At 44.2% G+C, this 12,243-nt stretch overlaps 1 protein-coding gene across 1 annotated transcript in view; it reads left to right on the top strand.

The window, feature by feature from the left end:
- Positions 1–12,243, top strand: part of LOC122559137 (cadherin-related family member 4-like) — a 327,985-nt gene that overhangs the window by 86,502 nt on the left and 229,240 nt on the right. The window contains exons 2-3 of the mRNA XM_087993996.1: positions 6,650–6,733; positions 11,843–12,022. Of these exons, the coding sequence (XP_087850122.1) occupies positions 6,650–6,733; positions 11,843–12,022 (264 nt within the window). The remainder of the gene's footprint in view (positions 1–6,649; positions 6,734–11,842; positions 12,023–12,243) is intronic.

Here is a 12,243-nt window from a genome sequence, read left to right on the forward strand (position 1 = left end):
TACTCCCGGAAACTCCTGCCATTGCTGTTCCACTATCTTTCCTGGCTCCTCTCCCAGTCAATTCTACCCAGCTCCTCCCTCATGCCTTTGTAGTTGCCTTTATTCAGCTGTAGTACTCTTACCTCTGATTCTATCTTCTCTCTCTTAAATTTTAGAATAAATTCAATCATATTATGGTTAGTGCCTCCTAAGGGTTCCTTCACCATCAGTAGCCTTCCTGATTATGTGTGTGTCAGCTTTCTGTGTTTTGTGTACGAGTGTTGTTAAGTCCCTTTGTGTTGCAGCTTTCTGTGGTTCTGCTCCATTTAAATGATACAGCAACAAAATGAGAAAAAGTGAAGGATTGTGACAATGCAACAGTGAAAGTGGAAGGATTGAATCTCAGAAAGAATTAGTTGGAATAGCTCAGTGCCTGAATGTTCCTGGCCCTGTGCCCTCAGAAAGCAACATGTGACTGGTTACTGTTGGTTGAATGGAGTGTCCAAATCCCTATCTCTAGATTCCTGCTGCCTGCTAATTCCTATTCAGACCCACCGGAAATGAAGTGGAGAGCTGCAGATGAGTAGAGGTTACGTTGCTCTGTGCTGTACAGCTACTTATTAATAAATCCCTCTTTATGTCAATCTCAGGGTGCACTGAAACAGAACTACTCCTGAAACATAAATTTCAAAGGAAGATATTAGGAAAATCTGCACTTAGATGTCTCATTCGGTGAGATGAGATTTCGATCAATTGTAAGCAGATCATTTATCTCAGAAGATGTTTTATTGCTGCTGTCAGTTTAAGCACTTTAACAAGGCTCGTTACTATTAAGGTCTGAAGCTGTGCATTCAAGGGAGGAAAATTTTAAACTTGCATGCACAATATCTTACAGCACAATTCCCTTGGTGTGGCAGAGTTAATCAAGCAGTAGACAGTACAAAGTATAGAATTTGTACCTGTAGCTCTCTGAAGAGCTATGTTAAGAAAACTCAGATGTCTGAAGGATGCAGTTCTAGAAACAGTGGGCAAATAGAAGCATAAATAGGCCATCTCAGCCCCTACAGTTTAATCCATATTTTAACTTAGTTATAGTTGATACATACCATAATAATACTTATCTGCCTTTAACCAATGATCCATGATTTGAATTTGAATTTGAATTGAATTTATTGTCACGTGTACCGAGGCACAGTGAAAAGCTTTGTCTTGCCAGCAATACAGGCAGATCACATAGTTAAGTGGCATAGATAGATAAATAATAGGTGAATAGCAGCAAAAACAAAAACACAGGTACAGACGAATGTTAAGAGTCTGTGAGTCCATTCAGTATTCTAACAACAGTAGGGTAGAAACTGTTTCAAATCTGTCTGGTGCGTGTGTTCAGTCTTCTGTACCTTCTCCCCGATGGTAGAAGTTGTAGAAAACATTGCCAGGGTGGGATAGATCTTTGAGAATGCTGGCAGCCTTTCCTTGACAGCGGGCCTTGTAGATGGTTTCTATGGATGAGAGGTTGGCCTTTGTGATTGTCCGGGCCGAGTTCACCACTCTCTGTAACCGTCTCCGATCTTGAATGGTACAGTTGCCATATCAGTTAGTGATACATCCAGACAGAATGCTCTCGATAGCGCACCTATAAAAGTTGGCAAGGGTATTCGCCATCATGCCAAATCTCCTCAGCTGCCTGAGGAAGAAGAGACATTGTTGGGCATTTGTAACCAGTGCATTCACATGAAGAGTCTAAGAAAGCTTGGAGTGGATGACCACTCCCAGGAGCTTGACACTCTCCACTCATTCCATCTCTGTGCTATTAATATGTAGGGGGGCATGAGTAACATCCCGCCAAAAGTCAATAATGAGTTCCTTGGTTTTGCCGGCATTGAGAGCTGGGTTGTTCTAAGTGCACCATTTTTCCGGGTCTTTCACCTCCCGTCTGTAGTCTGTTTCATCGCCATCTGAGTTTCGACCAACTATGGTGGTCTTATCAGTGAACTTGTAAATGGCATTAGTCTGGTTTTGGTGACGCAGTCATGGGTATACAGTGAGTACAGTAGGGGGCTGAGTACGCACTCTGGGGAGCTCCAGTGTTAGTGAGGATGAAATATTGTCTCCAATCTTCACTGATTGTGGCCTGTGGGTCAGGAAACTGAGGATCCAGTTGCAGAGAGTGGGGATTAGTCTGAGGCCACTAAGTTTAGTAATCAGTCTTGAGGGGATAATACTGTTGAAGGCTGAACTGCAATCAATGAGTAGGATTCTTACATAGCTGTTCTTGGTGTCAAGATGTTCTAGGGAGGAGTGAAGGGCAAGTGATATGGCATCTGACGTGTATCTGTTGGTCCGATAGGTGCTACGGTTTCCTCCCAAAGTCCAAAGACGTGAGGGTTAGGTGGATTGGCTGTGCTAAAATGACCTGTAGTTTTCAGAAGTGTGTTGGCTAGTGGGTTCGACATGGTAAATGCAGGGTTACTGGGATAGGGTATGAGTCTGGGTGAGATGCTCTTCAGAGGGTCAATGCAGACTCAATAGCCTGTATCTGCACTGCACTATTAATTCTATAATCTGATTCGGTGACAGCTTACAGTGGCTGGTATTGAATAGGGATCCCATTATATTCATAACCTAATACTCTTGACTATCAAGCAAGTGCCTGACAGGAAACTGGGGATCCAGTTGCAGAGAGTGGGGTTTAGTCTGACATCACTAAGTTTAGTCATCAGTCTTGAGGGGATAATACTGTTGAAGCCTGAACTGTAGTCAATGATTCTTACATAGCTGTTCTTGGTGTCAAGATGTTCTAGGGAGCAGTGAAGGACAAGTGATATGGGCATCTGACGTGAATCTGACGTGGATCTGTTGGTCTGATAGGCAAATTGGAGTGGGTCAAGAGTAGTGGGGAGGCTGGAGTTGATTAATGCCATGACCAGCCTTTCAAAGCATTTCAAGACCACTGAAGTTAGGGCCACTGGGCTGTAGTCATTCAGACATGCAGCATGAGCCTTCTTAGGCACAGGGATGATATTGGCCCTCTTGAAACAGGCAGGGACAGTGGCCTAGGTAAAAATGAGGACTGCAGATGCTGGATACCTGAGTCTGGATTAGAGTGGTGCTGGAAAAGTACAGCAGGTCAGGCAGCATCCAAGGAGCAGGAAAATCGACATTTCGGGCAAAAGCCCTTCATCAGGAATAAGACAGTAGCCTGCTGCAGGGAGAGGTTGAAGGTGTCCAAGAAGACCTCTGCCAGTTGATCTGCTCATGCTCTGAGTGCACGGCCTGGTATTCCGTCTGGTTCCATCATTTTCCTTGGATTGACATGAAGGAAAACTGATCTGACCTGTGATGCAGTGACTGTTGGGACAAGTTCATCAGGAATTGTCAGAATAGGTGTTGCCTCTCCACTAAAATTCTGCTCAAAGCGAGCCTAGAAGGTGTTGAGATGATCTGGGAGGGATGGGTCATGGAAAGGAGAGAGAAGCGTGAACTTTATTTGTCCTCCTTGCCTGCCATCGATTTAATTTCAAAAGGTTGCAGTGTGTTCCCCAAACTAATGTTCTGTGAAGCTAAGTTTTAAAACGGCACACAGCAACCTCTCTCAGATTTAAAACTGGAGTATTATTTATTCACACATTCAAGCTACAAAAGGTCTTTCACATATTTACAACTTCACACACTCTCACACACTTACTCAAGAAAGATTGAGGAAAGGAAGAAGTTTTATATCTATGAATATTTAAACTAAAAGTGCAGATATCAATTCACAAAAATATCAAAGCCCAGTGAGAAAGGCTTCCTTCCGTCAGGTGTTAACGTTCAGATGATTCCAGATGGCTGAAGACAGGACCTGTAGGATTCCTTCAAAGTTGGAGACAAGAGGGAATGGTGATGTTACTAGACAGGGAACGTGTGGTTTCCTGGCGAATACCAAGTCCTTTTTGAAACAGGTTTTGAGGAGGCTGAAAATTTCAGGCAGGTGTAGCTGTTACACCACTTACGCCTCCACTGACGCCCCCCCCCCCCCCCCACGGATCCCACACTAACCGGGCTGAGGGTCACTTCCACAAATGACATCACCCCATCCCTCCACTACCACACCCACTCCATTTACAGTCTCCGCCCCCACTCCCAGCTCCGCACCTACACCAGGTCCTCGCGCCCAGCCCTGCCGAGTTTTCACCATCCCCCCAGACCTCCCGCTTACTAAGGACGAATGATCAGTCCTCAGCAAAGACCTTACCTTCATTGTCCTTCGCACTTAGATCAATGAATTCAACACGCATTGTGACATCGAACACTTCTTCTGCCGTATCTACCCCCGAGCTTACTTTTTCCATCCAGACTTCTGCTCACCCTCTGAGGACCTCTTTGCCTGCCTGCAACACACCCCATCCGTCTGGACCCCCATGCAGGTCTGTTACCCACCCTCGAACTCTTTATTTTCAACTGCTGCCGGGACATTAAAGACCTCAACCTGTCCACCCCCCATCCTCTCGAACCTCTCACCCTCGCAACACACAGCCCTCCACTCCCTCCGCGTCAACCCCAACCTCACCATCAAACTAGCGGACAAAGGGGGTGCTGTGGTAGTTAAGTGCACTGACCTCTACATCACTGAGGACAGGGACTAACTTGCATACACCTCCTCCTACTGCCCCCTGACCACAACCTCACCTCCCATCACCAAATCATCATCTCCCAGATCATATACAACCTCATCACCACAGTGGATCTCCCACCCACAGCTTCCATCCTCAGGAACCCTGCACCACCCAATTCTATCTCCTACCTTCAATCCATAAGCCTGACCACCCCGGCCGACCCATCGTCTTAACCAGCTCCTGCCCCATCGAATTCATCTCCACACACCTCAATACTGTCCTACCCCCCCCCCCCCCCCCCCCCCCATCCAGGAACTCCCCACATACATTCGGGACATCATCCACACCCTCCACCTCCTCTTTAGTTTCCCTGGCCCCCAATGCCTCATCTTCACCATGGACATCCAGAGCCTATACACCTCCAACTGCCATCACCAGGGCCTCCAAGCCCTCTGTTTCTTCCTCTCCCGTCATCCCCACCACTATGCTTCCATTGACACTCTAATTCATTTGGCTGAACTGGTCCTCACCCTTTCCTTCGAATCCTCCCACTTCCTCCAGACAAAAGGGGTTGCCGTGGGCACCCGCATTTACTATATCCGTTGCTGTTGATGCGATCTCCTCTATATTGGGGAGACAGGACTTGCAGAGTGCTTCAGAGGACATTTCACAGACACCCACAACAACCAACCCTACTGCCCCATGGCTAAACACTGCAACTCACCCTCCCACTCCATCGAGGATACGCAGGTCCTGGGCCTCCTCCATCGCCACTCACTTACCATCCAACACCTGAAGGAAGAACGCCTCATCTTTCGTTTTGGGAACAACCAACCCCATGGCATCAATGTGGATTTCACCAATTTCCTCATTTCCCCTCTCCCTGCCTTATCCCAGTTCCGACCTTCCACCTCAGCACTGCCCTCATGACTTGCTCTACCTGTCCATCTTCATTCCCATTTATCCGCTCCACCCTCCCTTCTGACCTATCACCATTACCCCCACCTCCATCCATCTATTGCGCATTCGCCCCAGCCCCACCCCCCTCCCATTTCTCTCTCCACTCCTGAGGCTCGCAGGCTCATTCTTGATGAAGGGCTTTTGCCTGAAATGTCGATTTTCCTGCTCCTTGGATGCTTTCTGATCTGCTGTGCTTTTCCAGCAACACAGTCTCGACTCTCATCTCCAGCATCTGCAGTCCTTACTTTCTCCCTGTTATATCCCTCAGTACAGCTTTCTGTTGCTGGTGTTATAGTTGACTAGCATGAACTGTAAAAATTAGACTGAATGAAAACTTTGGAGATGTACAATTGATGTTCTTCAAATCCATCGAACATGCTTCCTGCTATAGGAAGGATGTTATGAAACCTGAAAGGGTGCAAAAAGATTTACAATAATTTTGCCAGGGTTGGAGGGCTTGAGCTGCCTCAAAAGGAAAAGCTGAATAGGCTGGGGCTATTTTCCCCAGAGCGTCAGAGGCTGAGGGGTGACCTTCTAGAGGCTTATAAAATCATAAGGGGCATGGATAAGGTGAATAGTCAAGCTCTTTTCCTCAGGGTAGTTCAGTCCAAAACTAGAGGGTATAAGTTTAAGGTGAGAGGGGAAAGGTTTATAAGGGACCTAAGGGGCAACTCCTCACACAGAGGCTGATGCATTTATGGAATTAGCTGCCAGAGGAAGTGGTAGAGTCTGGTACAATTACAATATTTAAAAGGTATCTGGATGGGTACATTAGTAGGAAGAGTTTAGAAGGATATAGGCTAAATGCTGGCAAATGGGATTTGATTAATTTAGGATATCTGGTTGGCATGGACAAATTAGGCCAAAAGGTCTGTTTCCATGCTATACAGCTCTATGACTTTCTGATCTATGACCTTAGGAGTTAGATTGTTGCTTTTAGTACCTCTGTGGACATGGTGAGTTTCAACATGTCTCATTTGTTAGTGGCCTAAGTTTGGAGACACAGAATATGGACCATTTATGATCCAGTGTGTTGCAGTGACCTTACAATTAATAAGTGAGAAGTTCCACATTGGTGATCCACTTAACTTTATCCTTCTGCTTCTTCTTCTCAGGTAGCCCCTTGGCAATGAGGGTTACTGTCTTCCACCAAAAGGATCCTGAGGTGACTGAACCTCTCACTGGTAGGAGGCGGCTGGGTAGGTGGGATGCCCAATTTTTCACATGATGCTTTATGGCCCTGTTGGAGATGTTTGGAATGCTTGCCACCTTGGTTCATGTTTTTTTTCTCTCTTTAGGTGACCTTGGAGGTCACAAATCTTTTCAGGGAGGCTTTGAGGATACTCTTGAAATGTTTCCTTTGCCCTCCTGGTAACTGCATTTTGTGATACAGTGTGGTGTAGAGAACTTATTTTGGGAGGCTTCTGTCAGGAATACACACTGTATGGCCCAGCCAATGCAGATGATTAACCCAGGTAGCTCAATCTGTGATGAACGGGACTCTTAAGCTCAGTATCATAGGTTTTTACTCTAGACTAAAATGTTCTTTTGCTGAACATTTAAAAGGTATCTGGATGGGTATATGAATAGGAAGGGTTTGGAGGGATATGAGCCAGGTGCTGGCAGGTGGGACTAGATTGGGTTGGGATATCTGTCTGCATGAACGAGTTGGACCGAAGGGTCTGTTTCCGTGCTGTATATCTCTATGACTCTATGATTATAACTGTTACAGCTTTAGGCCTACTTGCTCATCATGTGATCTGTAATCACTTTTAAAAGTCCAGCAAAGTCCATTTCTAAAACAAAAAGAAAAGAAATATCGTTGTACATCAATTAATATGACAAAAATACCATTTACTCAAGAAAACTTATTGAACTCAGACTTAAAGCTTCAAATGGCTCCATAACTATTTGGAGATAGAATTTCCTAGCTTCCTTGTTGAACAGCCTAGCACTATGTTTAAGATTGTGCCCCTTTGCTTTGCACCTTCCCACCAGAGTGAAATTTCTCTGAATCCATCCAATCAAATAAAGCACCTTCATTAGATCACCCACCAACTGTCTAAACTCATGGGAATACAAACCAAGGTTATGCAACTAATTTTCCTAATTTAGCACTTTTTATATGCATTTGTAACTTGCGAAATCTGTGCTAGGCCATTATATCATTCTTGAAGGGCAGTGACAAAATTGAATTGAAAGCCGATGAGTTATCAGAATCTGACCTGAAGATGTCATTCGGAAATACCACAGGTATTTTTAAAAAATCAGGTCGACTAGGGCTTTATGGAGCTAGGATTACACCCAACAATCCTTCAAATTGATTTGGTAAAGCCTCTTTGTACTGTGGAGCAGTATAATCTGGCACATGAATCCATTATTGTTTTTATTCATTCACAGTATGAGGGATTCACTGGCTAGGCCTAACATTCATTGCTCATCTATAATTGCCCAGATGGCAGTTGCAAGTGAACCACATTGCTATGGGTCTGGAGTCACAAGGAAAAACAGTAAAATTCACTTCCTAAAGAGCACTAGTGACCCAAGTGGGTTTTTACAATAATCAACAGTCAATATTAGGCCACTTTTTTAAAACAATTGCATTTAAGTTCAACCATGTGCCATGGTGGGTTTTGAACCCATGCTCCCAGTATCTTACCTGGGATTCTGAATTGCTAGCTCAGTGATGTCATCATTACACCTCCACCACCTCAATTAACAATTGGGAATGTTACAAAATATACTTCTGATGACAAAACAGATATGATTGAATTCTACAACATGCTGAATGAGAGACTTCAGACATGCATAGACCCCTGAGAAAGGTTAACCAAAGATTCAACAGAAGAGTTTGAAACATTATGGGACATATTTTTAGAAAGAAAAACAATGAGTTGTTCAAACTGGAGCCAATTGAATGGGTACTAGTCAGATTCAATAATCAGTGGCATGGTAGTTCAGTGGTTAGCACTGCTGCCTCACAGCGCCAGAGACCCGGGTTCAATTCCCGCCTCAGGCAACTGACTGTGTGGAGTTTGCACATTGTCTGTGTGTGTTTCCTCCGTATGCTCCGGTTTCCTCCCACAGTCCAAAAATATGCAGGTTAGGTGAATTGGCCATACTAAATTGTCTGTAGTTTGAGATGAAGGGGTAAATGTAGGGGAATGGGTCTGGGTGGGCGCCAGGTTGGCGTGGACTTGTTGGGCCGAAGGGCCTGTTTCCACACTGTAATCTACAAAGAGGGGGAAAAAAGAAAAATTACAGGGCTATGGTGAAAGAACAGGGCAGTGGGTTGATGTAGATGTCTCTCTCCCCAAGAGCCAATACAAGTGAAATGGCCTGAATGTCCATTTGTCATGTGTTTATATATAACATTATATGTCAACACCTCTGTTTACGTTTTATACAAATATACAACTAGTCAGTGGCTGCTGCATCACAGTCAATGCACTTGAACTTAGTGAAGTATATAACTATCAGTTGAGGTTATCCTCGACTTCATTAGGTAAGAGAATGTAGCCTTGTTCAGACTGCTGGGACATCACAAACCATCAGACAAATTGCACATAAAATTAGTGAATGTACAAAGAATAGATTTATAGTGATTATTTTCTTCAGAAATAAAATGGCAAGGGTTGTTTTCTTAAACTAATTCTCAACTCAGATACAGTTTCCCTACATTTTGCATGAAAATAGAAATCTCAGAGCAGTGTGTGTCATATGATTTCAGGCTGACTGGTAGATTCATTGCAAATATTAACCCACAATGCAATTTCCTGGCTATTCACCAAAGGTGAAAGGTTCAACAGAGAATTACATAACTGATTCAGTGCTTCACCTGAAATTTGGCTGTCAATCAACCCATTCCTTGAAAAAAGATCCCCAGGACATCAATTGTTTGAGGTATTGGAACTGAGTAGTTTAATGCATTTCTGAGAAGCCCAGTGATCTGTTCTGACCACTTTGATCTGCCTGCCTATGTAGGAAATGAATACTTGTCCAGACAGCTGGAGGATGGAATGACATGTCTGGCTCTGCACTCAACAGATACCAGCACATTAATGTCTTTGGCATGCCAGACCATACGGCATACTTCCTGCAGTTTAGAAATCCAGCTGTTTGTGCCAGACTTTAACTGTTGTGTGACACTCTCAAGCGAGACGGAATCATACTGTGACAGATCAGCCGCGTTACCTTGTTCTGGGCACTGCCAGACTCCTGTTCATATCTAAGGTTTGTTTGGGGAGAATTGCATCCCAAATGAAAGAAGCACAGAGGGAGCAGATGGAGGCTGCTTAAATAAAACTCATGAGGACATGCATTTTGAAAAGCACTGCAAATTGTTAATGAGTAGCAGGTGTAGTTAAGGGCAGAGGAAAATAAAGTAGTTAGTTAAGTTGGAGAGAAGTACTTTGAAATAAATGAGAGCCCCTACCAATGACACTCTCCAGGTTTATTCTGTAAAACCATCCACAGACAGCACTTTCAAAGACACCATTTATAGCGTATTATCTTGGGCAGGTTGGTAAGTACTTAACCTGTACCAACTGTGCCAAAGGTACAAAGATGTGCAGGTTAAATGGATTGGCCACGTTAAGTTGCCCATAGTGTGTCCAGAGATGTACAGGCTGGGTGGAATAGCTGTGGGATATACAGGATTACAGTGATAGGGGTGTAGGTCTGGATGGGATGCTCTTTGGAGGGTTGGTGTGGACTCGATGGGCTAAATGGCCTGCTTCTACTCTGTAGAGATTCTTTGATGTAATGAACTTATTTAAACATATGCTGAACTCAGGCAATATGATTTTGTCAAAAAATGTCTAAACTGCTCTTTACACCTGGTCTGAGAACATTTACCTTCATCATGAGATGCTAGAGGGAGCTATTAAAGAGGGGCAATGGGTCAGAGAGGATTTTTCAAATATTTATTGATCAATTTACCTTAATGCTTTTTTATCTTCCATCTCTTACAGTGGACACTTTGTGTTAACATCAATGTGCCAGTTATTAAAGGTAAACACTGTGCACTGTACATAGAAACCTAAGGCATAGTCATACAGATCATTAAATGAGACGGCAGGTAGAAAGGACTATTAAAATGCAAATGGGATTCAAGATTATTAAGACCGGGGACTGTAATGTTGGATTTGTACAAGCAATAGTTTCTGAATCAGTGACAAGGGATATAAACTTGAGATTATTACTTGATGAATGATGGAGATTTTTCTTACAAAGAGGATTATTAGAATGTGGGAATCCTTCATCACAATTGATACTGATTCAGAGATTCTCGAGACAGACTTCACTAGTCTCTTGAAAGGTGGGGGGGGAGGGGTGATGGGGAAGAGATTGTGATGTGCAATTAACTCATGCCAGTGCAAAATGATGCAGTGAGCACACAATCTGTTGGTGATAAATTAGTGGCATGCAGCTCAGTGCTGAACATGCTGCAGAGCATCAATGCTCCTCAGCAAGGGGCCCAAACTCATCATTTAAAGTGAGCCTGCAATTCTTAAGAGTGAGGTTCATTCTTACTGCAGCAGGACTTGGAAGTGGAATTGGGATTTTAACTCAATCAATAAATCTGGAATTGAAAGTTAACCTCAGTAATAGTAGTCACAAAGCTATCATCAACTGTAAAAGTCTATCTGGTCTATTAATATACTTTAGGGAAAGAATCCACCACCCTGCTCTGGCGTACATCTGACTCCATACTCACAGCAATGTGGTTGATTCTTAACCACCCAGTTCATAGGTAGTTAGGAATGGGCAACACATACTGGCTTTGCCATGAAAAAAATTAAAAAGGGGAGTTAAGAACTGAAGGAGCCTTTAAAAGCTGGTGGGACAGCATTGAAAGCCTTGGTGTGGGAGGCCTTAATGTAGGAGGAATCTGGGTGAGAGAACCCCCTTCCTTCATGGGGCCGGGAAGCTTCAGCGAGTACCAACAAAGGCTTAGAGCAGCTTACCATCATGTTCAACGCCAACAGTCAAATTCCAAAGACCTGGAAGCAGTACAGCAAGAAATTTAATAATCTCAACACAAGTGGTCAAGGTCAGTTAATCCACCACCAGTTTTCTTCTCCTTTCCCTTCCAAATAAACTACTAGCCTCACATACTAGTCCCTCCACCACATCCCTTTCATTCACTTGGCAACATTCTCAACATCAACCAAGACTCTAACTTCAGTGTCATAATCATTGTCCAAGATGGTGTGGTGCAGTAGGTAGCATCTGGGGTCTTGAGCACGGATCTCATCCATTTTGCCCAGTTTCCTTTCTTCTTTTCTTTTTTCTTCCTTTCTCAGTTTTATTTTTAGCTTTTAGTGTCTCTTACCTACCGTTTGGAGGCCGTGGAGACAGCATCAGTGATGGAGTATGGCACTGGCTGGAGCCCAGCTCAAGCCCAGACAGCAACAGCGGCGGTCAGAAACGAGGCAGCGTGAAGGATGGCAGCAACAATGGTCAACAACGAGACGGCAGCAGTGGTCAGCCCTGAGGGACGGTGGCAGGAGCAATGAAGCAGTCGGTAACATAGTCATGTGAGCAGTGGTGAAGCCTGGTGTACCTGGGCAGGCCTTAGCCCAGCATGGAGTAGTGTGAGCCCTGTTAGGGAAAGCCCAATCTCTGCTGGCCCATAGCTTAAGAACGGACTGTAATGTTTGACATTTTAACATTATTTCTTCATTTTCTACTTTTATGCTAAGAA

This window comes from Chiloscyllium plagiosum, unplaced genomic scaffold (assembly GCF_037043375.1).
Source record: "Chiloscyllium plagiosum isolate Xiang-an unplaced genomic scaffold, Cpla_swu_hap1 HiC_scaffold_14, whole genome shotgun sequence".
Classification (NCBI taxonomy): Eukaryota; Metazoa; Chordata; class Chondrichthyes; order Orectolobiformes; family Hemiscylliidae; genus Chiloscyllium; species Chiloscyllium plagiosum.